This window comes from Pteronotus mesoamericanus, unplaced genomic scaffold (genome assembly GCF_021234165.1).
Source record: "Pteronotus mesoamericanus isolate MK-2021 breed Mesoamerican mustached bat unplaced genomic scaffold, CSHL_Meso_final scaffold_582, whole genome shotgun sequence".
NCBI classification, from domain to species: Eukaryota; Metazoa; Chordata; class Mammalia; order Chiroptera; family Mormoopidae; genus Pteronotus; species Pteronotus mesoamericanus.
Window position 1 is genome coordinate 2,976,275 of NW_026555323.1, and position 23,965 is coordinate 3,000,239.

The 23,965-nt window shown below is 59.7% G+C and overlaps 1 protein-coding gene across 1 annotated transcript in view; it reads right to left on the minus strand.

The window, feature by feature from the left end:
- Positions 1 to 5,204: 5,204 nt before the first annotated feature.
- KLF13 (KLF transcription factor 13) overlaps positions 5,205 to 23,965 on the minus strand; it is a 42,841-nt gene continuing 24,080 nt past the window's right edge. Inside the window, exon 2 of the mRNA XM_054561973.1 lies at positions 5,205 to 10,612. Coding sequence (XP_054417948.1) covers positions 10,323 to 10,612 — 290 coding nt within the window. The 3' untranslated portion in view covers positions 5,205 to 10,322. The remainder of the gene's footprint in view (positions 10,613 to 23,965) is intronic.

The following is a 23,965-nucleotide window of genomic DNA, read 5'->3' on the forward strand; positions in this document are numbered from 1 at the left end:
GCTTGCAGAGACCTTCTGGAAGCTTCTAGGGTGTCTGGGGCAGGAGGTGAGAGGAGCAATCGAAGAAATGAGTGTGGGTGCCCAGACGGGGCTCTAGGGCCAGCCCCACCCCCCACCACTCATGTCGAGGGCCCACGCTGTTACCATAACACAGGCAGCCCTGGCGGGCGTGGCTCAGCTGGTTAGAGCGTCATCCCGAAATGCCCGGTCAGGGCACATGGCTGGGTGGCAGGTTCGGTCCCCGCAAGGGCACGTACTGGAGACAACCAATCGATGTTTCTCTCTCCCATCAGTGGTTCCCTCCCTCTCTCAAATCAGGAAGCAGGTCCTTGAGGGAGGGTTAAAAAAGAAATAAATATTTACAAAATAATGTGAGTGGACTCCACTGACTTTGCAAAACGTCCCCTGCCCAAGTCACTCTCCTCTGGGGCCCATGTATGAAGGGCCCTTTTCCAGATACGCCCGAGGGCTCCGGAGCCTGGACGAAGGAGCCGCGCGATATGACACGGAGCAGCAATGTCCCCGAAGGACAGGTAGGAAAGGCCAGAAGGGGCCGTGTCACCAGGACACTCCTGCCGGCCCCTGCAGGGAGCTGGACCCCTCCTTGAGCAGGTGGAGGACCGAGGACATGTGGCCGTGGGCCCGAGGACCCTGGGGGACTCTGGTTACAAGGATGCGTGTGGGGCGGGGGGTGGGGACTGGGGAGGCTGCCCTCGTGGCTGAGCTCCGCCGGGACTCAGGGGGCCGGCTGAGCAGTGGCTGGGCCGGGTAACCCCCTCCCTCTCTCCGGGGATAATCGTGGGCATTCAGTGAGCTCATGTGCATAACAGCACCTTAAGATTCCAAAGTGCAAAGGAGAATGCGGGCGGTCATTACCAGCACTACCCCCGAGACCATTTTTCTACCGCATAAGTAGTGTGTGTGTGTGTGTGTGTGTGTGTGTGTCCCAGAGAGGATTCAACACACTCGCGGAGTCAGAGGGCGGAAAGGCATCCCGGGGCTCAGAAACGCAAGCCAGCGGCAGCCAGCGGAGCGCAGAGGCCCACGAGGGGGGCGCGGGCGTCCCGCGGGGCCCAGAGCAACGCCTGCCCGGGTCTGGGAGGGGGGAGGATGGCGGGAGGGGCCGCTCTGCGGGGCCGCGGCGGGTGCGGGCACCGTGGGCGCCTGCGTGGACGCCTGGCGTGGAGGGCCCTGTGCGTGGCGGCAGGCAGGGGCAGGGCACGTGCAGCCGGGCTCTATGAAGCAGAGCTTGTGGGCATTTCTCGGGGACGGGCGAGGTCTGGTTTACCAGGATGTGAGCAGCCGGACTTCAGTGACCCCCCACCGTCCCACCCTGCCCTGCTGTCACATGTCACAGCCCACTCAGGGATCCTCGGCCTCCCAGGGTTCTGCAGAAAACCGCCCACGGGGAGCAGCGCGTGTGTTCCAGGAATTCGCTGGGCCTTGGGAAGTGAGGAAGGGGACTCCCGGCCTGGCCGCTCTCCCTCCCTCCCACGCCTTCTCGCACCTCCTCTCCCTGGTTGTCCCCAGGAGCTCCTGACAGCCTGGGGGTGCAGTGTCCCACAGCGCCACCCCAAAGCACCCTCTCGCAGCCCTCCACAGCCCCGCCCATAGCCCCGCCCACAGTCCTACCCACAGCCCCACTCACAGTCCCAACCACAGCCCCACCCATAGTCTCATAGTCCCACCCACAACCTTGCCCATAGCCCCGCCCATAGCCCCCCCACAGCCTCGGCCTCCTATAGCCTCACAGCGCCACCCACAGCCCCACCCACAGCCTCATAGCCCCACCCACAGCCCCACCCATAACCTCATAGCCCCACCCACAACCTTGTCCATAGCCCCGCCCATAGCCCCGCCCACAGCCTCGGCCTCCTATAGCCTTACAGCGCCACCCACAGCCTCACTCATAGCCCCACCCACAACCTTGCCCTTAGCCCCGCCCATAGCCCCGCCCATAGCCCTACCCACAGCCTCGGCGTCCTACAACCCCATCTCACTGTCCCACTCCCCAGTCTGGCAGAGTCGCCCCGCCCATGCATCCTTTCTTGAACACTTACTTGAGGATGTATTCCAGCACAGGGAGAGAGAAAACCAAATAAGAAAGACTCTCCTGGGGACAGTAAAGGGAGCCCCCGGGGTGGCAGCTGTGCGAAGCCCCAGGGAGCAGCAGCTCGGTTGGGTGGGAGTAGGGAGAGGGCTGGGAGCAGGTTTGGGGACAACACGGTGGTAAAACTGAGGATATCAGTTTGTTAACAAGAAGGAACAAAGGCAAAACGACAGGGAAAAACATGTATATAATAAACTTACATTTCAAATATAGAGCAAAGTACAATGAAATATGGTTTTCAGTTACTGATAGGGTGTAAAAGGTGTTCACCCAACTGGAGCTTGATGCGAAGACTTGTCTTCCTGGAGTGGCCCACAGAGGAGATGTCCCCCAGCGCAGGGCCTACGTGACAGGTAACTGGATGCTCAGAGCCCCGCTGCATGGTGGGAACCGGCCTTTACTCAAGACCAAGTCTGTAGGTGCGACCCTTCAGAGGGGACCCACAGGGCAGTTCCCGGACACCCCTTGCCAGGTGAAGGCAGGTTACAGAAAATGGAGTTAATTATTCACCTTCCATATGAGGAAGCCAGTGTATTTTGTCAAACGCTCATAAATCACAAAACAGGAGTATGAACAGGATGCGCGTTAAATTAAGGCGTAAGGGAGTAATCAAGCTATTCAAAAACGGACGTGGTCATAAAGGGTCAGCCCTGGCGTGGTGGGGCTTGGGGGTGGGGCTCAGGGCCGGCAGGGGGAAGAGAGAGACATTGTATTCGATATTTTTTTTTTTAGTATTATTTAACTTTTTCACCTTGTTCCCATGTAGTACTTCGATTTTAAAATTCATATAAAAATGAAACCAAAGATGTAGAATTCGTTCCAAAGTCCTTGAACATCATAACTCTGCATAAAGCAAAGTAAACACATTTGGCCGCTTTACTTTGTAAAGCATTTTCCCTGGGTCTCTCTCACTTGCCTGTACAACCATCACCAAAGGGACACACAATGCCCTCTTCTTACCCTGGGCTAGGTACCGCGCCTGCCCCCAGGAACCAAGGCAGGAGACAGCGACCTCTCCGGAGTCTCTCCTTCAGAGGCTTTGCCTCCATCCCCTTCCCTCGGGCCGGGCCGGTTCTATTTTTAGTTTCTGTCCTTGCATGGGTTACGTCCCAGCCGGTGGTCATGCTCTGGGTGCCAGGCACGCTGGCGACACCCTATTTTGGGAGCAGAGCCCTGAACACGCAGGGACAACTGAGAATCATCCCAGGATGCTTCAGGCTGCCCAGACGGCACACGGAGCCACCTCCGTGGACCCCGTACAAGGCTCTGGCGTTTCCCACGTAGAGCAACTGCACAGAAAGAAAACACCAATGACCTTGGCCGTGGCTGGGAGAGAGCTCCACGTTCCCTGCTGTGGGCATCTGGCGTGGCTCTCACGTAGCCCTCTGGAGGCTGCTTAGGGTTGGAAAGAGAAGCCTGTGGATTATGCGGCCACCAGACAGTCACCCACCGCTCCCAGGGAATTAACGCGTAACTCCTTGCTGTGACATTGGAAATGAGTAACTGTGACCACGGGGACAGGGGTAGAGACGCAGGCCGTGGTCCCCCGCACAGCTTCACCGGGAAGTATTTTCTTCCTCATACGTGACTGGGGGTCTCTCGAGGTGTCAGGAGCCCTCCCACTCCTGAGATGGGGCTCCCTGTGCTCCAGGCCTGCCTGCCCCGGCAGGAGCCCACAACTTCTTTCAAGCCTCAGCGGCGACTTCTGGTTGTGCTATCACAGCCCTGCAGTTTCTTTCTTTCTGTCAGTATTTGAAAGCCTCGGCTCCTCCCAGCACGCAGCCATTTATGGGCAGGGCTCCGGCTCGCCCCGCCGCTGGCCCTGGGGTTCTGAGCAAGGCAGAAGCCACCCCAAGCGGTTGGACAGAGGCCGCCCTGGGGAAACGCTCCATCCAGGCTGGGCTCCGAGTGCCCGGGCACGGAAGGGCTTGGGTCTGACCGTGTGTGCTCTTGGGCAGGACGGTTCGGCAGGGCGCGGGTGCACGCCCTCTCCTCCTAATCTGGGGTACAGAGAACACGCCTTTATCGGCAAGCATCTTGGATCAAGGACAACGCCTTCCATTGTCATGACTAGTTCCCATTTCTGTGTGGCCCACGTATGCCGTCTTAATGATCGTGTGAGCGGCACATCCAGCCCCGGGTGCAGCCCCGGTGGCACCTGGCTGGGGGCCGACACCTGCACCTTCGGTCTGAGCTGGCGGGCGTTGGCCTTGCTCCCTCCGGCAAGCTGCGGGCTTTCCACCGCGCGCGCTGGACAAGCCCCGCTTTGGGGGTGCAGCTGGTGATTGCAGAAGATGTACCTGGGCTCCGGTGTCAACGCAGCCCTCGGGGCTCCCCAGGACCCCCAGACCTGTCCCCCGGGGGCTGGGAGGGCCCTGCTGCAGCGCGCTTTGGGATCTGCTCCCTCCAGGACTTCAGCGGCTACAGCAGGGCATTTTCTGGACTCTGGGCAAAGGGATGGGCTGCTGTCCGGGAGGGGAGAGTTCACGTGTTTACAGGGAGTGTTAGGGACAAGCGCTAGGCCTGCGTGACCTGCCATCGCAGCCTCCCCAAACACCCACATTTTTTCTGAGTGTCCTGGGAAATGGGCTGGGGCGGTTGAGCTTTGTTTGGAGGGGGATGGATGGGTGAGGGTGGGGATACGTTGAACTAGGCCGGGGAGTGGAGAGCCAGCCAGACCTTCACCCCGCAAAGCTTCCCGCGGGCTCTGGCCTCCTGGCCTATCACGCACGACGGCCGGTGAGGGTTTGGTCCCCCTGCCCCCCCCCCCCCCCCGGAGCCTGTGCGAGGCATTCCCTGCAAAGCAATCGGCTCTGGCAAATACAATAATGAATCATAAATTTTATTTCAAAATGTAAACGTCACTAAACATGCATACACGTTAAAACGATCAAATTTACAATTTAGTTAATTTTTTTTTTCCTTTTGCATAGGACATCATTACAATATAGAATCTATGCCATACAAAATACATACAAAGTTTTATCCGAGCAAGCCAAGGCCAGGTTGGGAACTGTACAACTGTAATACTTCACTGTAGTGATCCAGGAAAGATGAAGTGTGGCCTTTGGAAGCATGGGTGGTGCTGGTTAAAAAACAGAAAAGAAGGTTCCTATGGAAAAGGAAACTGTGTGCTCTATGGAAATGGTCTTGGACCCTTGGATTCGGCCTTGGAAGTTTGGCGAACAATTCCACAGACACTCCATCAATGGCTTTGGACGGGGAAGGGGTCATTTGTGCGGCGGGTCTGGGGGCCGCTGAGGCCCCCGCGCATGCACCCAACACACCCACACAAGCAATTCCCGGCCACGCGGGAGCCGCAGCGAGCCCCACGCCCACAATGCATAGCTGCTCAGAAAGGCCAACGCCCACGTGGTTCAGCCCTGGGGCCCGAGCACCCGGCACAGGGAGACTCTCTACCGTGAGGCCAGGGAGCCCAGCCTCCACTCACAGGCCCAGAGGCAGGTACCCCGACCCCAGAACGGACGCTACACCCCAGGTGTCTTAGCCACGCGGGGAGGTGGCCCGCTCCCTCCACGTGGAAGGCAGGCTAGGCGGGATACGGCCACATCCAGCCCAGCCGGCAGGTCGGAGTGGGACAGACACCTGCGGGCAGACCCGTGGGCACCCTGCAGGTGCCCAGCTCACAGACTTGGTTCACAAAGGAGCGTGTGCTGCCGACCATCCCCAGGAGGACGCCCCAAGCCCTGGGCGCAGCCAGCTCCTGCGGCCCTGCCCTGCCCCTGTGCTTCCCGCGGCCTCGCTTCTGTCCATCCTTAAAGACAAGCAGTAAGGTTTTAAAGCTTCACGAGGCAGGGGAAGCTCGGCCGGGCCAGGGGGGCCCTTCGCGAGTCCCATATCACGACAGGGTCAGTAGAAACTGTGTGGCCCCTCTTCCCTCGTGGACCCGGGGCTCCCGCCACATCCAACTCTTCTAACCCGCAGCGGACGGCACAGCGGGGCGGGGCGGGGGCTCTCCCTGCCGAATGTCCGGCGTTTATCAGTAGGAAGCTGGACTGTGCATCTGAATTCTGACACAAAATTGTCTGGAATGTGTCTGGGACAAATCTTGGGCAGCTGGCCTCTACATGGGGACATCGCCAAAGGGCCTGGCTCTCCGCGGGGCCAGGCCGGATTCACCAAGTTGTCAGCCCACATCCTTGACGTTGGCTTTGGAAAACGCACTCCGCGAAATCGCACGCGGAGCCTTCGGGTGGCAGCAGGCGTGGCTGACCCGCAAAGCGCTTCCTACTGGCTGTGACGGGACCCACGCTGCTGGCCCTTTCGATCTTCCAGCACTTGGGTCTTCGGCTGGACGACTTGTAAAAAACGGGTTGAAACAAAATCAGGGCTCCCTGTCCCAAGTCAGGTAGCCTTGTAAACACAGCCAAGACCGGAAGCCGGAGACGAGGGGGCGCTATTGCTTTGGTCGCGTTTCCTGGGAAGCGGCTCCCCTGCCCGCTGACACGGGGCTGAGGCCCCTGCGCGCGCTGGGACCCTGCGCAGGCCGCTCAGCGCCTGCTGCGGGAGAAGGAGGCGGGGCCTCCTGGACACACCCGCGCGGGGATGCTGAAGACTGGTCCGCCCTGCTTCAGGGGGACCACAGACCTTTCTGCGCGTCCTAACGAGCGCTCCGAGGGCGGCCCGGCTGTCCACCACCGCCTGAGTCACCCATCACTGGTTCGCGCTGTGACTGGGGGCGTGGGGAGGTGACGGTTGCACCTGGAGTCTGCACCGTGGTGACGCCGCCCCTGCCCGGGTGTGTGCGGCCTCAGAATAAAGGGTGGGGGGTCCCGCACCTCCAGCGACGCGGGTGGGGGCATGGCAGGACGCAGGTGGGGCCCGTGAAGACAAGGCCACCACTGCCCGCTCCCGTGTAGCACCCGGTGGCAGAGGACCCCGGGGCCCTCGGTGGCAGGGGCTCGGTCTGCTGTCTTTCCGGATGGCTGTAGGGTCCGGTAGGCATGAGGGGACAGATAGCTGTTCCCCTAATATGGCTGAGACAAAAAAAGGGACATTTTCTATGGGACACGTGCCCCCAGTGGCTGGGTTCGGGGTCACTTTGAGGCCCCTTGTGGAAGGGAGCTGCCCTTCCACTCAGACAAGCTTCTTTCTGAGATCTCTGCCCCCGTGACCTGGAGCCAGACACAAAAATAAAGGTTTTCACTGTAATTTCTGGGAGTCCTACGGGTTCCGCGGTCGCATGGGCGCTGGCAAGCACGACCATAAACCCCAGAGAGGAAAAACCCTGAAAGACACCCAGGCGGGGGAAGGCATTCTACATCTTAGACGAAAACGCAGCCTGTTCCCAGGGGCCGAGCCCGCGTGGCGCCCGGCACCCCCCCCCCCGCCTGCACTTAGACTCCCGGTTTCCTGAGGCAGGGGCCCAGAGCACCCTTGAACCGGGCCTGAGATTCATAGCTCCCCCCGCCCCCCGCCCCTGCCCTTAGAGGCTGATGAATGTTCTCCACGCCACGACCGAGTCGGGACAGTGCGCTGGCCGGAGCCCCAGGCCCCAGCGCCTGGCGGGACCCCCTCCCGATGCCCCAGCTCCTGAGCCAAGGCCACACCCGGCCACCAGGCCAGAACCGCTTTGGGAATGAAGACACTCTCATTTGCCAAAAATAGCCAACGCCTGCATATTTCTGTTTTAAGGCAATGTTACCCTTCCATCCATCAGACGGAACAGCCCTGGGTCATTTGGAGGAAAAATTAAATTAAGTGCTCTCTTTGGAAACAGCAAATGCCCGCTCTCCCTCCCCCACCCCCCACCCCGCCTCTAAAACAAACCAGCTCTTCTTTTATTCCAAGGTGACTGGGTTTGGAGTCCTTTCCCCCTTCCTATGTGCAGATGGGCAGGTTGGCAGCCCTGCCTCCCAACGCCCCCTGGGAGCCGCCCCACCTCGCGGAGGGGGCCCGTGGACGGAAAGCGCACCAAAGGACTTTGGAATAAAATTCCTGAACCTGGAATGTGAGTTCCTGAGACATGAAATGTGTTCAGAGTGCGGCTTTCCGGCCTCACACAGAAACAACTTTGGGAGGGACATCCGGGGCCCTGCCGGGCCTCGCTTTGGAACTGGGCACAAAGACCTGGCACCCCGGGCCCCCGCGCGCAGAGTCCGCTCACTCCCCCGGATCCCTGGCCCGCGGGGCTGCCGAGCAGCCCAAACAAAGCCCAGCTCCTTGCCCGGCCTGGGCGGGGCCGCGGGGCGCCGCCCACGCCCGCGGCTCCGCCCACAGCAGGAAAGCTGCAGCCCAACTTGGTGCCAATCACGCGCCTCAGAGGCTACCGCCCAGCCACCGGCCAAGCCCAGCCGACACGCAGCAGCTATACACGGGCACCCAGGCTGCTGCCGACGCAGGCCGCCACGCTCGCCGTCGCGGGAGACAGCGGGCACCGCGCCCTCAGGAGCTGGCCGGGAGCAGCGGCCAAGCGCCGTGAGCACCAGCCAGGCCCGGGGAACGGGGGTGCTCTGCGCTGCACCCCACACTGAGACACAAGTGGTGGGGCAGGGGCTGGGTGGCCAAAACCAAGGCACTCTGGACCCAGGAAGCCTGTCTACAGCCCTCTGGGGTCCCAAGGGTCATCCGTCCTCATTCAAATGGGCAGAGGTCTCTGCAAGCTACCCCAAGTCCACCCCAAACGCACACCCCGGCCAGCACACACGTACGCACACGCACACACACTGCTTTGGGGGCCTGTATTTACACGCCCTGCGTCTGCACAGCGGCGCGGCAGCCGGCTGTCTGCAGGGGAGGCAGGCGCGGAGCCCGGCCTGTCTGACCCACGCGGGCTTGCGCCTCGAGCCAGCCCAGGCCGGGGGTCCCAGAAAAACGGCCCGGCCCTGTGCGGCTCCTCTCCAGCAGGCGCGGGCTGGCAGGGTGCGGGCCGGGCGGGAGAAGCAGGAGGGGACACAAGGAGTCCAGGAGATGCAGAGCTCCAGGACCCGGTGGAGCTTCGCTCATTCGGAGCCAGGGACACGGTGAGAGCGGTCCTGCGCCTTTCTGGCTGCCGTCCCCTGAGGAGGGAGCAATGCACGGTCCCCATCAGCACGTCCCCGGCACCCGCTTCACCACGCTCGGAAAGTCCCGGGTCTGAAAGCTCCGGTGTCCTGCTATAGATGGGCCTTGGGGAGGCACCGAGCGCGGCCACATGCCCGGCCACATGCCCGGCCACCCACGCGGAGCCTGCGGCAAGGCAGCCAGGCAACTTCACCCACTGGTTCAAACAAAGGTGTCCCGATAGCAGGAGGCGGCCCGGTCAGGAGAGCAGGGATCTGGATGCACCAATGACACTTTGGGACGTCTCTGTGGAACATCGGGATTCCCCGGTCTCTGACGTCTTCTGCAGGGGCACCGAGGAGCAGGTACTCCTGTTCGGGGCGCGACCCTGGGCCAGGCTGAGGGCTGCAGTGTGGCCCCCGCAGGTCGCACTGGACGTCGATGGTGCAGTGGTCTCCCAGCCTCTGCTCCCAGGGCCCCAGAGAGAGGCCAGGGACAGGGGGGACTGTGCTCCTTTGCCTGGCGTGGCTTAAGGCACCCCTCTGACCCGTGTATGTCCTGAGCCCGGCCGGCCGCTGGGGCAGGGGCCGGAGGCTGGGCGGTGGCAGCCAGTGGGGCGCTTGGGCCCCCGCTTGGGCGCCTGCCCTGGAAGCACAAGTGTCAACGAGCACATCTGCTCCCAAGGGGCCGACGGACAGACCCGCGGGCTGGACGCTGAGCTCCACGGGCACCGCTTCCCGGGCTGGGTCCCCAGAGTGTGCCCGAGCGAGCCCCAGAAAGCTCCCGAGTGCAAATCTATGTACAGTGTAAGGCGGCAGGAAGGGGCGTCCTCACCGAGCTCCGGACCCGGACCGTGTCCATCCCTGAGAACGGGTTTCACACCGCGGACTCTCGCCTTTGTGGGTACGTCCATTGTGCAACTTGTGGATGGTGTTTTTTAAAAAAAAAAAAAAAATTGGTTGTTTGTTTTTTTTTACAAATTGAGTTTGACACCTGAGGTGAAGAAAATCGGTGGGGGGGGGGGCTGACTTCATCGAATTCTGTCTCTTTTTTCTGATTACAAAAGTACACAACGGGGGTCACAGGGGAAATGAGAGCATCCATCAGTTCGGGGCCGGAGTGGGGGAGGGGCCCGCGGGCGGACAGTGGGGCGCAGGGGCGGGGACTGTGCTGCTGCTACGGGGACGCGCTCCGCCGGCCGGCGCAGCGCTCAGGGCGAGCTGGCCGGACTGATGGTGGGGCTGCTGGCGTCCGAGCGGCTGTAGTCGCTGAGCGAGCCGGTGCGCGAGCCGCCGCCGCGCCGCTGCAGCATCCCCGGGTGGAAGTTGGCGTGGCGGCGCGCGTGCTTGGTCAGGTGGTCGCTGCGCATGAAGCGCTTGTCGCAGATGGGGCAGCTGAACTTCTTCTCGCCCGTGTGCGTGCGGTAGTGCCGCGCCAGCTCGTCCGAGCGCGCGAACTTCTTGCTGCAGTCGGGCCAGCTGCAGGCGAAGGGCCTCTCACCTGCGGGCGACACGGCAGAGCGTCAGGATGGGTGCAGCCCACGCCTCCCGCCGCCCGTGGGTGCCCGCGCGAGCCCAGGGCACGCCCCTCCGCAGCCTGGCCGCCCCCACACCGCGCGCTGCGCCCTTTTCCCGTGGGCCCCTTCGCCCCCCGGGTGTGACGGATCCATCAAGCCAGAGGTGTGTGCGCAGGCGCCCTCCCGCCCGCACCTGGGGAGGGAAGCAGACCTCCCCCAGGATGTAACGACCGCATCGTAGGGGCTGTGGCCGTAAGAGCCAAGGGCCCTGGCAGTGGCCCCCTCTAAGTACACAGCCTCTGCAGAGCCTGCTGGGGCGCGGGCTCGAGGCTGGGAGCCAGGAGCCAGGGGCGGAGGAGAGCCCCAGAGGTGGCCTACCCCTGGGAGAGTCCAGCTGCCTCCCCCAACTGGGCCCACGGAGCCACTCTCTGACCCGGCACCCCTGCGGCCCCTGGCGCCCTCCTCAGCCCCAGCCCAGCCCCTGCGATTTCCAGGCCCTGAGAATTCTGCTCAAGACATCTGGTTCACTCGACAGGCTCCAACTAGAGTCTGCGGCTCCTGTCCACAGAAAAGTCCCAATGCGGAGGCCAAGAGGACAGGAAACTAACAGGCTCCTGCAGGCCCAGGCAGGGCGCTGCCCAGGGCCGCCAGGGAGGGAGAGGTAGCGACGGGCAGCTGCCGCCAACACCCCGGCCCGGCCCGGCCATCCCCGCTCAGCGTTGAGCTGGACCTGCTGTACCCAGGCATGTTCTGAGCCCTGGACAAGACACCAACTGCTCAGGAAGAACCAGCAGGGGGGCTGGCGCCCCAAAATGTAGCCCTGGAGTGACCACGCAGCCACCGGCCTGTGCCCAGCTGTGGAAATCCACACCACCCGCCCCAAAGGAGCCCGCCAAGCTCAGATATAAACAGACACCCACGGCTGGCTCGTCGGCTCAGGACAACCGGCAGCCTTACAAGGGAAAGGCCAAAGGCCACGGAACCACCGCCTTCAGCAGAGGGACAACAAAACCGGCACAGGAAGGGAATGTCCCCCTAAAAATCCCAGCACGCGTTGTTGGGGACATCGCAGACGAAACGTGATTCATAAAGCAAACGGGACCATAGAAAGGAAGCCCAGGGAACAGGGAAATTGGTGTTTAGAAATGGACAGTGGCTTTGCCCAAACAAAAATTCCACGGAAAAGCTGGCAATACACTCAAGAAACTATCCTAGGAAAGAGAAAACAGAAAAGAGCTCCGGAAAATATGTCGATGGCCCTGCCTGTGTGGCCACGCTGAAGTCCAGGGCTGCGCGTGGCTGGGTGTGCTGCTGTCCTTGTTGATTTTCTGTTTTGGGAGGAAGGGTGTGTGGGGGGGAGGGTGGAAGTGAATAGGAGAGCAAGGCATCGTTTCGCAAGCATTTGTGATCATTACCAGCAGGAGAGGCTGGAAGTTCAGAGTCACGGGGAATCGATCCCGGGGAGCCACATCTAACAGAAGGCAGTGAGGAAAGACATAGGGAAAAGCGGGGGAGGGCGGGGAGAGGAGGTTCCTCAAGAGGGGGCAGAGCTGGGACAGACACCAGGCTCTTTCAAAGCCCCTGAAGTCACACTGGATGAAAGAGGAACAGGCCCTTGCAAATTAACTCCTCAGACTCTGGTAAAAACGAGGGAAAAAACCCAAGAAGCCAGGGGAGGGAGGGAGCGGTGGAGGACAGGAGCGTCTCAGGGCAAGAGGCAGGCAGAGATGGCGGGGCGGGGGAGAGTCCCATGCACCCACAGAGTGTGACCCTGAGGCCGAATACACTTCACGTCACAGTGAAGGCACAGACCATCCTCGGGGGGAAAGGCAATTAGAGACTCCAGGAAAAACAAGGAGACAGGCAAGGCAGTTGTGGTCTATGAGGCAAACTCACAGGCCACATGCTCATGAGTTCTGAGCCAAGCTCTGTTCTCGGGGCTTTTTGTATGTTTTTGTTATTCCTCACAACAGCCCCCTGAGGAGGCAGAAGGGACAGGCCCCGGCTTAGGGAAAAGATCTTACTTAACACGGTTGCGGTCACATGAGCGGTAACCTAGTTGCCAGTGTTTGGAATTGCCCTTCGAGACAAAGCCCACGCCGCTGACTCACGGCCCCGGCAGAGAATGTGGATTTAAGGGAAGTGGAGAGGCACACACGTGCGCACTCAAAGGAAATCTCAAAAATGAGGTTAAAGTTACAGGACTCATCAGCCAAAGGACTAACACTTATCCATCAACTCAGGAGGAGTCCAGGGCAGAGGTAGGAACACTTAGCTTATTTACGGAAGTAACGACAATCGAAAGTGGCAACGAAAATCAGGGCAGCATTAATCTCTTGGGAGGAAGGCTGGATTGAGAACAGAATTTGCTGTTGCTGTTGTTGTTGTTATAAGCTCTTCGGTGTTGTGTGTCTTTTTAAAAAAAATCGTATGCGTTTATTGCCTTGATAACAGTAAAAAAAAAAAAAGAAAAGATGTTTAAATAGAATTCTTTAAATATCTAGGCCAGAGTTTCCCAAACCATGTTCAAAGAAACATTAGAATTGAATAAATTGCTAACAGGCCCCAGGGAGGGAAAAAACATCTTGTCAACAAAGATGTCTGAGAAATGCTGGAGGCTGATTCCACTCTAGGAAAATTGCAACACACGTTTGTCAATATGCTTGGAAAGGTCCTGCATTCAAAAAAGAAGTTTCATTTCGTGTGACCGGGTGCTGAGTTGAAGCACTTCGTGCACTGAATGCGACAAATGAGGCTCAGACCCTGCATCTGGGAGTATTGGTAGAAGGGCCTCAGACAAGCACCTCGTTGCCCGAGGTGGTTCAATAGCGCCCCCAAGAGGTGTGTCCAAGTCTCGATGCTTGAAACCTCTGAATGTGTCCTTATGTTGCAAAAGGGTCTTTGCAGCCTTGGCCGCGTGGCTCGGTTGGAGCATTGTCCTGTACACCAAAATGTCCCGGGTTCAATTCCCAGTCAGGGCACGTGCCTAGGTTGTGGGTTCGATCCCCTGGCGGGGCACGTAAAGGAGGCAACTGATTGATGTTTCTTTCTCACATCAAGGTTTCCCTCTCTGTTTTTCTTCCTTCATCTCTCCAATCAATAAACATATCCTTGGGTGAGGATTAGAAACATATATGTAAATAAAGGTCTTTGCAGATAGAATTAAGGTCTTCAGATGGGTCACAAGCGTCCTTAGGCAAGGAGAGAAAGGGAAGGGACACAGAGAAGAGAAAGCCACGTGATGGCAGAGGGAGAGACGGGCGCAGTGTGTCTACAAGTCAAGGGGCGCGAAGGATGATGATGACCGAGGGAAGCTGGGGACAAGCATGAGAGGCACTCTCCCTCGGAGCTTCCAGAAGGACCTAGCGCTGCCGACACCTTGACCGCAGACTTTCGCCCTCCCGAAGCACAAAAGAGCCCACGCCTGTTGCTCCCAGTCCGCGGTCACTCAGGGCAGCCACAGGAAACGCCTGCAGCGCCCGCCCGCCCTTCTCAGACCCACCACCGGCCCCCGGTCCTGCGCCTGGCCAACACCAAACGCCAACTCCTGAAAACGTTGCTTAGTTCCATTGCTCTTGTCCATGATTCCCAGCAACGAGGTCTTCTCAGGTTTGGAGGAAGAACCACCCGCATTCAGATGCACCCTCACTTCCTAATAAGCCCTGGGCCCTCGCTGGGGACGTCTCCTTCTCCTGGGATTCCTTCTGTGTACAAGCCTCTCTGGGAGGCACGTTGCGGGGGAGGGGGGGCGGTGTCCATTACAGATGGGCTCAGCGGTGAGGGCTGGTGCCGGGCGGCCTGGTCTGGCATTGGGGGGAGAGAGGGGGACAGGTCGCGTCACCGCATGGCCGGCACACGGCTCGTGGCCCGTCCGGGCCTCGGCAACTCAACACTCTCATTGAGCACAAACCCAACACGTGGCCCTGGGGCCACGGCTCAGACGCAGGCACACAGGGTCCTCCCGGCTCCATTCGCTGAGCCCTGGCTGCCCGGCCCGGGAGGGGAGGCGGCCCGCGAACTGGCCCGCACAGAGCCGGCTCGTACGCTCAGGAGTTATGATTCACGCTGGCACGCAGCAGCACCGGGGCCTGGCGGGGCCGGCTTCTGGGTGGGGACACGTGAGGGGCACCCAGGAGGCTGAAGAGGTGCAGCCTGGAGAATCGGGACAGCAGTCTGGACAGGGGACAGCGGCCGGGGATGGCGCTGCTCACACCCGCAGCAAGGGCCCCGCGGCGCTTGTTTACGAGGCGTATGCTCCTTGATTAAAACGGAAACAAATTTAAACTCCAGCACACATTCCGGTAGCTGTCCGAGGGGTGACGTCATCATGCACCATGGAGCCTCTGGAATATTCCGTTGTATTGTTTGGAGAGAGAGAAGGATCGATGATGTTATTATGGTGCAAAGAGTTTTCACCTCGCAGCCCCAGGAATGGGCCTCTGTTCCCTACAGGTGACCCTGGGCCTTGCTCGGAACACCCTGCCTCCGGGGACCCACCCAGGGTGCTGGGCAGCTGTGTGCACAGGGCAAGGGGCGCCCCCAGACGGAGTAGGGAGGCCTACAGAAAGTTGGCCCACTGGGCCGAACAGCTTCCTTCTTGCTGAGCTGAGATCCCATGCCTGCCCCCTCCTGGGCATGGGACAGGCACCGGCATCAGCCCCCCAGGAGGGCCGCAGGGCCGGTGCGCGCCCCCAGGAGTGAGCCTGGCCGTCCTGATCATTCCAGGACTCTGAAGGGAGCGCCACCTGCCCTCCACGGCTCCCAGAAGCCTAAGCGTGAGCTGCCCCGCTCCACGTGGCTGGGCCCCCTTCCAGGAGGGCTGTTTGGGGGAGGGGTTGTGGGCAGATGCTGAGAGGGGCTTGTCGGGGTGCAGGGTGAGGGGAAGGGGGCGGGGTTCTTGCCTTGCGGGGTGCTGAGTGCACAGGGAAGGGGTGGCGGAGGCTGGGGGAGGGCTGACTCACTGTGGGGGGGGCCTGGGGACCCAGGGGCTGGGGGTGGGGCCAAGCCATTGGGGGGCGGGGGCACGGAGGAACCAGTGGGTGTCTGGACGCAGGGACGAGGGCTGTGGGGGAGGGGGTGGAGACTGGCCAGCACAGGATGGGGACACTCAGGGCGCTGGGGAGGTGGTGGGGGGGTGGGAGAGGGGAGAGCGGGGGCGGGGCGCACAGCCTCGGGTGGCTGGAGACCTGGTGGCAGAGGGCCCACGGTGTGGGGCGGGGTTACATAAATGTCCCTGGTACCCTGGCCAGGCGGCAGAGAGCGATTGCCTCATCTTATCAGGGAACACGGCGTCCCAGGCCCTCTGTTGCCCAAGCCGCAGGCCGGGCTGAACAGCGTGTTCCCTCCAAGGAGTGGCCCAAGGGCTGGGCCGAGAGCGCTGGGGCTCGCCTCCGCCCTCTGCGAGCCCCTCGGTGCCGCCTGGCCTGGCCCCTGGCCCCAGCCCGCAGCAGGTGCAGCCGGGCTCCGCGGCAGCTTCCAGCTCATCAAACCCGAGCTCAGCCTGGGCCGCGGGGGACCCCTCCGGCTCTGCCCCGCCCCACATCTCCTGGGCGGGCCTGTTCCCGGGTGTCTCAGCTGCTCCATCCCGCCTGCCAGGGCCGGCAGCCCCCGCCAGTGACTGGGTCCCTCCTGGCTCCAGGGGCACCCGCAGAAGCCACGGCTGCAGCTCGCTTCTGTCTGGGAGCCTCTGGTGGGCAGTCTCGGGGCGTCTTCTGCCAGAGCTGCCTGCAGACCTGTGCTGCCTGGGACACCCAGCTGCCTGGCTGGTCCTCAGCCTCCCGCCTCGGTGGAAGTGGACGCATCTCTGCCCATCGCCTTCCCCCTCCCCCAGAGAAGAGCAAAGGGATCCATCACCTTAACAGGGGCGCCTGATCACATGACCAGACCTCAGGGAGCACAGGGGATCTGGGGGCATGTGGGGGCAGGGGGACAGGGAGGGGCAGGGCTGCGCAGCCTCAGAGGGAGGCGCAGGGGGACATCTCCAAAGAGAACGCCTTCCCTGGGCTTCCAGGCCCTGACCGCTCACCGCCAGCAAGCGGGCTGTCATTCAATCGGTGGCTCTGGTCGGTGGCCGGTGGCACGGGGCCACTTCCACCTCCCAACCTCAGGAGAGCCCTGCTCTTCACTCCAGAAACCCACTCACCCTCCCGCTGGGGTGGGGGGCAGGCAGCGCTGATCACCGGGCAGCCGCCAGCCGCCAGGGCACCCCAGGCCCGCAGCAGCTCCGGGGTCAGCGGAAGGCCTGCGCTCTCATGGGGTGGGGACTGGCCTACTTCTCTAGGGGGCCATTCGGCTGCTCTGCCAGTCACTAAAAATACCAGCGGTTCACAGGTGTCCCGGGGCTCGCACGCAGCGGCCCTGTCTCCCACCATCACACGGGTGCACCCAGGGCGAGAGGGGCCCTGCAGCGGGAGAGGGTCTCGGAGCCCATCCCACCCCCACTCATGCTGGTGGCCTCACGGGTTGTCATCTTCCCATGAGAGTTAATGAGAGAACGCGCATGCTCACGTGAGACCCTGCTCTCACCGGCGGGTGCGCTTGATAGAACGCGCATGCTCACATGGGACCCTGTTCTCAATGGCGGGCGCGCTTGATAGAACGCGCATGCTCACATGAGACCCTGTTCTCACCGGTGGGGCTCCCGGGCAGCACGTGCGTGCCCCAGCCGGTGGCCCCGCGACCGCGGTGGGACCCACTGGTGCAGGAGCAAGCCTCACACCAAGCAGCGCTCATCGTGCCCCAACGGCCCGGGCCCTGGGGCCGGCCCCCCATCTGCTGTCGTGGGCGCGGGCGTGTCGCTGATCACACGTTGCTTTATGCTGTTGCACAAGCCAGAGCTGGCAGGACTTGAAGGGCTGCGGCGCCTGGCTGGAGACGGCTCCGCGCAGCCGCGGGGCGCAGATTAAACGGGAAAATCCACCTCCCGCCCACGTGCGTGTCTCCACGGCCCTGCAGGAGGCGCACGGGTAGTTTCAAAGGAGGCACTTCTGTTGTTGCTTTGCTCTGTTTTGGAAGGGGACAACTTGATCCTCAAATTCATACAGAAAAAGAAACAAGTAGAAATTGCCAGAGAAACTCTGAAAAGGAAGAACGATGAGGGCGGGACCAGGCCACCCGAGAGTCAACATAGTGTCACATAATCTGATAACTGGTCCAGGGAGCAGAGCGGTGGGGGAGGTCGTTCGCATAAAGTCACAGCTCATATGGGAGCAGAAGGGGACCCAGAAAATGTGTCAGGGCCCCTAGGTAGCACCTGGGAAGAAAGGAAGGTCTGTGCTTCATGCCTTACACCAGAATAAAGTCTAAACATGTCAAAGATTTAAGTGGGAAAACGAAGCTACCAGTGTCTTAGAAGAAAACACGAGGACATTCATTTATAATACTGAGAGGGTTAAGTCCAGAAGCTGTTAATAAAAAGACTGGTATATTTGGCTACAAAAGTATACAATACTTCTCCAACAGATTGATACATTTGACTACAAAAGTGTAAGATACTTCTCCAACAAACAGATTGATACATTTGACTACAAAAGTGTAAGATACTTCTCCAACAAACAGATTGATACATTTGACTACAAAAGTGTAAGATACTTCTCCAACAAACAGACTGATACATTTGACTACAAAAGTATAAAATACTTCCCTGTGGACAAAGTCACCCTAAGCAAAGGCTTATGACTGGGGAAAGAAAATTTGCAGCTCAAAGGCCAAAGGGCTGATTTCCAACATAGAAAGAGCTCACAGAAGTTAAAAGTAAGAACCAACACCCAACAGAAAAGTGGGCAAAGGCTGAAACTGATCATTCCAAAAAAGAAAATGCAAATTACTGTCAGGCAGCTGAAAAGATTCTCGACCTTGACCATCAGTGAACCAACACAAACTCCACCTCACGGAAACCCCACACGTTGCCTGTCCAGGTGGTGAGGCTGTGGGGACCGGCAGCCTCACACTTTGCTGATGGAAGTACTCGCTGCCATGACCTCTATCAAAATGACCAGGGTGTGCACCCTTCGGCCCCACAACTCAACTTTGGGAAACTATTCAACAAACATACCGGCCCATCTACAAAATGGGGCGGGTGCCTGATGGCTCAACGCAGCCAAAGCTTTGGGAGAACTCACGTCCTCCCGCTGGGTCCCCTCAAATGAGTCGCGAAACAGCCGTGTAATGGGGTAAAAGGTGGAATGGGATCTTTCTGGACTGAAATAGGATAAAGGGCGAGTGCACATGTGTCTACGAAAGACCCTCTGAGAGGGTCCCTGAGAAAGGAGGAACAGAGCCCTGGCTGGGCAGCTCCATCAGATCGGCATCCCGCATGCCAAGGTTGCAGGTTCGATCCCCGGTCAGGGCTCAGGCAAGAATCAACCAATGAACGCATAAAGAAGTGGAACAACAAATCGATGTCTCTCTCTGCCCCCCTTCCTCTCTCTAAAATCAATCAATCAAAAAAATTTTTGAAAAAAGAAAGGAGCTTTATCTGTGGTCAGATGCCTGGGCGGGGGGAGGACAAGGCGCATTGGGAGGACTTTCCTTGGAAAGCCACTTAAACCTCTTGGATTTTGGAACACATGAATGTATTTACACATTTGAAAAAATGAAAAACAAACATCCATGGCAAACCAGGGAATGAGGAAATGCTGGCTACAAAGACTGCCAGCAACCCTGGCTGCTGTGGCTCAGTGGATGGAGCACCAGCCTGCGAACCAGAGGGTTGCCAGTTCGATTCCCAGTCATAGCATGTGCCTGGGTTGCCAGCCAGGTCCCCAGTAGGGGGCGCACAAGAGGCAACCACATGTTGATGTTTCTCTTCCTCTCTTTCTCCCTTCCTTCCCCTCTCTCTGTGAACAAATTAAATCTTTTTTTTTAAAAGCAGGCAGCAAGGCCCACCCAGGCAGCATGCTGCCTGCGGACTCCCACCCACTGGCTCTCCTTAGGTGACGTTCTCCTCAGAAGGGCACCAGGGGGCTCCCTGGGGCAGGAGAAACTCACAAAGGGCAGCAGCGCCCAGCGCACCTTCCCGGTGCCCCAGGGCACATGCCACGGCCCGGCCTGAGAGCCCCCTGCGGATCGTTTTGCTGAAGGGCACTTGTCAACTTAAAAGGCAACAGGGAAGACTCTGAACCGCAGCAGGCCGCAGGGTGCCATTCCGTTGCTCGAGGCTCCTTCAGGCTCCTGGATACCGGGCTCTTGTCACAGAAATGGCTCCGTCCACCCTCACGCTCACGCGACCTTCCTTCGGTCCTGGGGTCCCCAGGGGAGTGGGTCCAGCGGCCGCCGGCGGTGGCCCCCATGTCTGGGACGCACAGAGAAGCGCTCAGCCAACCTGGGGCCACCCATGCCGCCCCCTCCCCAAAGGAACCGAGCCCCTCGAGGCCCCTGGGAGAGGGCGCAGAGCAGGGCGACCGGACCCCGCCTGCCGGCACCTCTCCTGCTCTGCACCCCCGCGCGCGCCGGCCTCTGTGGGCAACCAAGGAAGGGGCACCGGCTGCAGAGCCTTGGGCAACCGTCCGTCCCACTTCCGCTTCCGGTGGCCCCTCCCCCAGCCTTCACTTCCTCCTCCGGTCCCCTCCCCTCTGCTGCCTGGGAGGCTGGGCTCCCGCACGGCCACCCGCAGGCACACGGTGTCCCAGGTGTGCAGCTTTCAGGGGACACGCGCCAGCTCGTGCGTCGCCGGCAGCCGAGAGCCGGCGGGTGAAAACCAGAAACCGTCGCGGAGACAGGGGACCGCGTGGGACAGTCCAAATGACCTGGCCAAGGTCACACGAGGGGCAGGAACTGCTGCAACAAGCCGCCCAGGCTGACCTTAGCCACTAATGTCCCCAAAGACAGGTGCAGGAGCGGAGTCATCCAAATGGAGGACGAGGGCGCTGAGGCCCGGCACAGTCCGGGCTGAGCGGCACGGCCCCCAGCACGCACCGCCAGGTCCCCCCCAGGCGCCCTGGGGCCGCCAGCTCCCCAGGAAGGGCCAGCCGCCCCCATCTTCCTGTGGGGCCCTGGGCAGGCAGCCACCGGTCCCTTGTGGTCACACCTGCCACGAGGAAGGGGCTGGATGGCCGTTTTGCAAGAGGCCCTGCGTGCGAGGAGGACCGAGTGCCCCAAGGCTGCGCACTGAACACCAGGGAGCTAAGAAGTGGTGCCTGGCACGGGGTGGGCAGGGGGTCTCACTTGAGCCCCAGCGCCTACTCGGTGCCTCCAGGTGTGCAAAGCCCGCGTTTCCCTCAGGGAACAACGTCAGGAGCCTTGAAACAGAGCACAGCACAACACCGTCCTGGCCAGAGCGGGCTCACAAAGCAAATAAGTGCCAATCAAAATGAGCAAGTCCTACAGTGGGTTTCATGATAGTCCTGCGATGCCTTCGGTTTTTAAGGAAGCTGATGCCAAAAAAAAAATTAAAAGGTAGCGGCTGACCAAGCTTTCCGGAACAGCGGGAGAGTGAGGGGACATGCTCCCGACAGCCGGGGCGCTCCGGGTCCTCTCCCAGCCGCCATGCGCCAGGCCCGCCCGCCAGGCCCGCCTGGCCCGGCGGGCCCGGCCTTCGCCACGTGGCGCGACTTGCGCCCAGTGTGTTCTGGGAAAGCAACTGCGTTTCTAAAGCCACTCGCAGAGAGCAGGCTGCCCGAGGTGTGAGCTGGAGGCGGGCGGGCCCCTCAGCGAACCTGCCTTACGCTCCGCTGTGTCCGAGCTCCACGCTGCCCTCTGCCCGGCCCCCTCCCGCCTGAGCAGGTCCTCGCTGCCCCATAGAAAGACAGGTGCTCCAGGGGGTCTTTGAGGCTCGGGGGACAAAAGCTGGTCCCTTTCCCATTGCTGGCCTGGCCAGGCCCGCTGCCACGTCTCCTGGCCCATCCCTCCCTCCGCGTGGCCTGTCCCTACGCCCTTCCCTGGCCTCGCCTGGAACAGGCGGCTAAGGGCGCAGCCACCGGGGACGTGAGCCGGCGAGAAACGCAGGTGTCGCTCAGCATCCCCTGTCCTGCCAGGGCCGGGGTATCACCTTCCTTCACAGCTTTGCTGTCCTTCATCGCATCTTGTGCTCTGCGTCCTTCCCCCGGGACCCCGAGGCGGGGTGCGGGGGACTCAGTGCTCCTTGGTGTCACCCCCAACGGCACTGGAAGCCCACTTCAGGGCTGGGGGAGGGGCAGGTGGACAAGGGGGGATGAGCAGGGGAGCTAGTGCCAGTGTCCTCTGAAGCCACAGGCAGGGGCCCACGTCCAAGCCGCCCCATTCACGGGAGCCCAGGAGAAAGCAGACTGCCCAGCCAAGCGGCTGAGCCCCACTGTCCCCAAGCACAAGGGACCTGTGCGAGCTAGGGCTGCAGGGAGCAAACACGGCAGGGACCTTGGGAACACAGGTTCGTACATGAGGGTCTTGCCCGCTGTTCTTTTCAACCAAATGGGCAACACAGCAGCTCACAGAGTTACGTGGGTTCACACCCACGTGTACGCATTGACATTACAAAATTCGGTGACAAAACGGTGACAGCCTCCCCTGGACTCTGGCTCGCGGACCGGGCTGCCTCCCGGGAACCCAGCACCGCTGAGCGCGATGTCGGGCGGCACTACCTTACATGCGTGGGCGCTCGGGCCGGGGAAGGGCCAGCAGACCACGTGCCAGGAATTTCATAAAGGTGTTTCCCAGCCTTTTGCTAAGGGTTACAAAACACACCGGGAAGTTTCCACTCCCAAGGTCCCCTTTAAAATGGCGATAATAAAATACCCACGGTTGCTGCCAGGCAAGGCCCCCCCACACACACACCCCAGAGTCCCCTCAAAGGACAGGCAGGGAGAAGGATACGAGGTCCCACCACCCGAAGCTTCCAGATGCCTACACTGCCCTGTGCCAGGGTCTTTGAAAAGGAAAGAACAGATGTTTCTATTTCTTCCCTCCCTTTTCTGATGGTCACATCATTAATTGCCTCCAAAGGGACTCCACTGCACCTTCCCTGAGCCGAGCGGAGGGGCCACGTCAAGCCGCGACCCCCTTTCCTTTGCAGTCTCGAAGCAGGTGGTGTCCCGCTTCATGAGTCAGCGAACCATCAACAGCCCCGTTCTGGGGATTCGTGAGTCCCAGGCAGCCCTGACAGCTGTTGGCAGCCCAGGAGTGACATTTCAGTCAGCGTTTTCAGAGGTTTCCTCAAGCACCAAGGAGAGGCAAGGACGTGAGTTTGGAATGCACGGTTAAGGATCCAGGTTCATTCACTGGATCACAATGTTCTTCACTTGAGGTTGATCAAAAGCGAAGGCACCACGTAGACAGACTATACAAACAACTCTTAAATCTCAGCAATATGCAAACACCTACTTTTTCACATGAACAAAAGATCTGAAGTCAACCAAACAAGATATACAGATGACAGACAACTCTGTGAAAAAATAGTCAACGTTTGTCATGTAAAGAAATGCAAAATAGAACGAGATGCACTATACACTGATGATGAGAATGGCTAAAATCCAAAAACCGACAGTATTAAGTGTTGATGGAGCAACTGGAACGCTCATTTTATAATGAGAGAATGCAGTGTGGTGCAGTCATTTTATAAGATAGTCTGGCGGTTTCTTATAAAGTCAAACAAGACTCACTGTATGGCCCAGTAGTTCCAGTCCAAGGCCTTTACTGGGTGTGCTGATGGGTGACCCACCAATGTTTGTAGCAGCTCTATTCACAATCAGTGAAAGATGGCAGCAAACACTTTATACAGTTGAATGGGTAAACACATTGTGGTGTGCCCATCCAGTGAAATGCAATTCAGTGACAAAAAAAAAAAAAAAAGGAGCTATTAATTCTTACACACACATAGACCAATGGATCTTAAATGCATTTTGCTAAGTCAAAGAAGCTGTATATTGTATGACTCCATTTGTGTGACATCTTGTCAAAGGCACAATGTAAGGACAGAAAACACATCATGAGTGGTAAGGGCGGGGGAATCAGGGAGTGGCTGAGCACAAAGAGGAATAATCTTAGGATGTTGGGACTATTCTGCCTGGTCCTGGGGTAGTGGAGACAGGACACTGCGCATTTATCAAAACCCATAGACGTGTGTATCGCAAAGAATGCATTTTAATGCAGGCAGATTTTTAAGGTGTAAAGGAGGTTGTGGGGTCCTCGGGTGGAATGCAGACTGGGACAGCCGGCTCTGACCATACCACAAACGTATGACATGGCATCTTGGGAGGGAACCCGGAGGAGGAGCTGACCGAAGTAATCTGGGAAACCTACGTTTTGCCTGGAACCAGTAAGACTGCAGACCAAAGCACCTGTTCTCATTTCTCATGAGAGTGTGGGTAAAAGATTCCAAAACTGCGTCACATGCACACTGGGGCTGAACAAACCAGTGAAGGTGG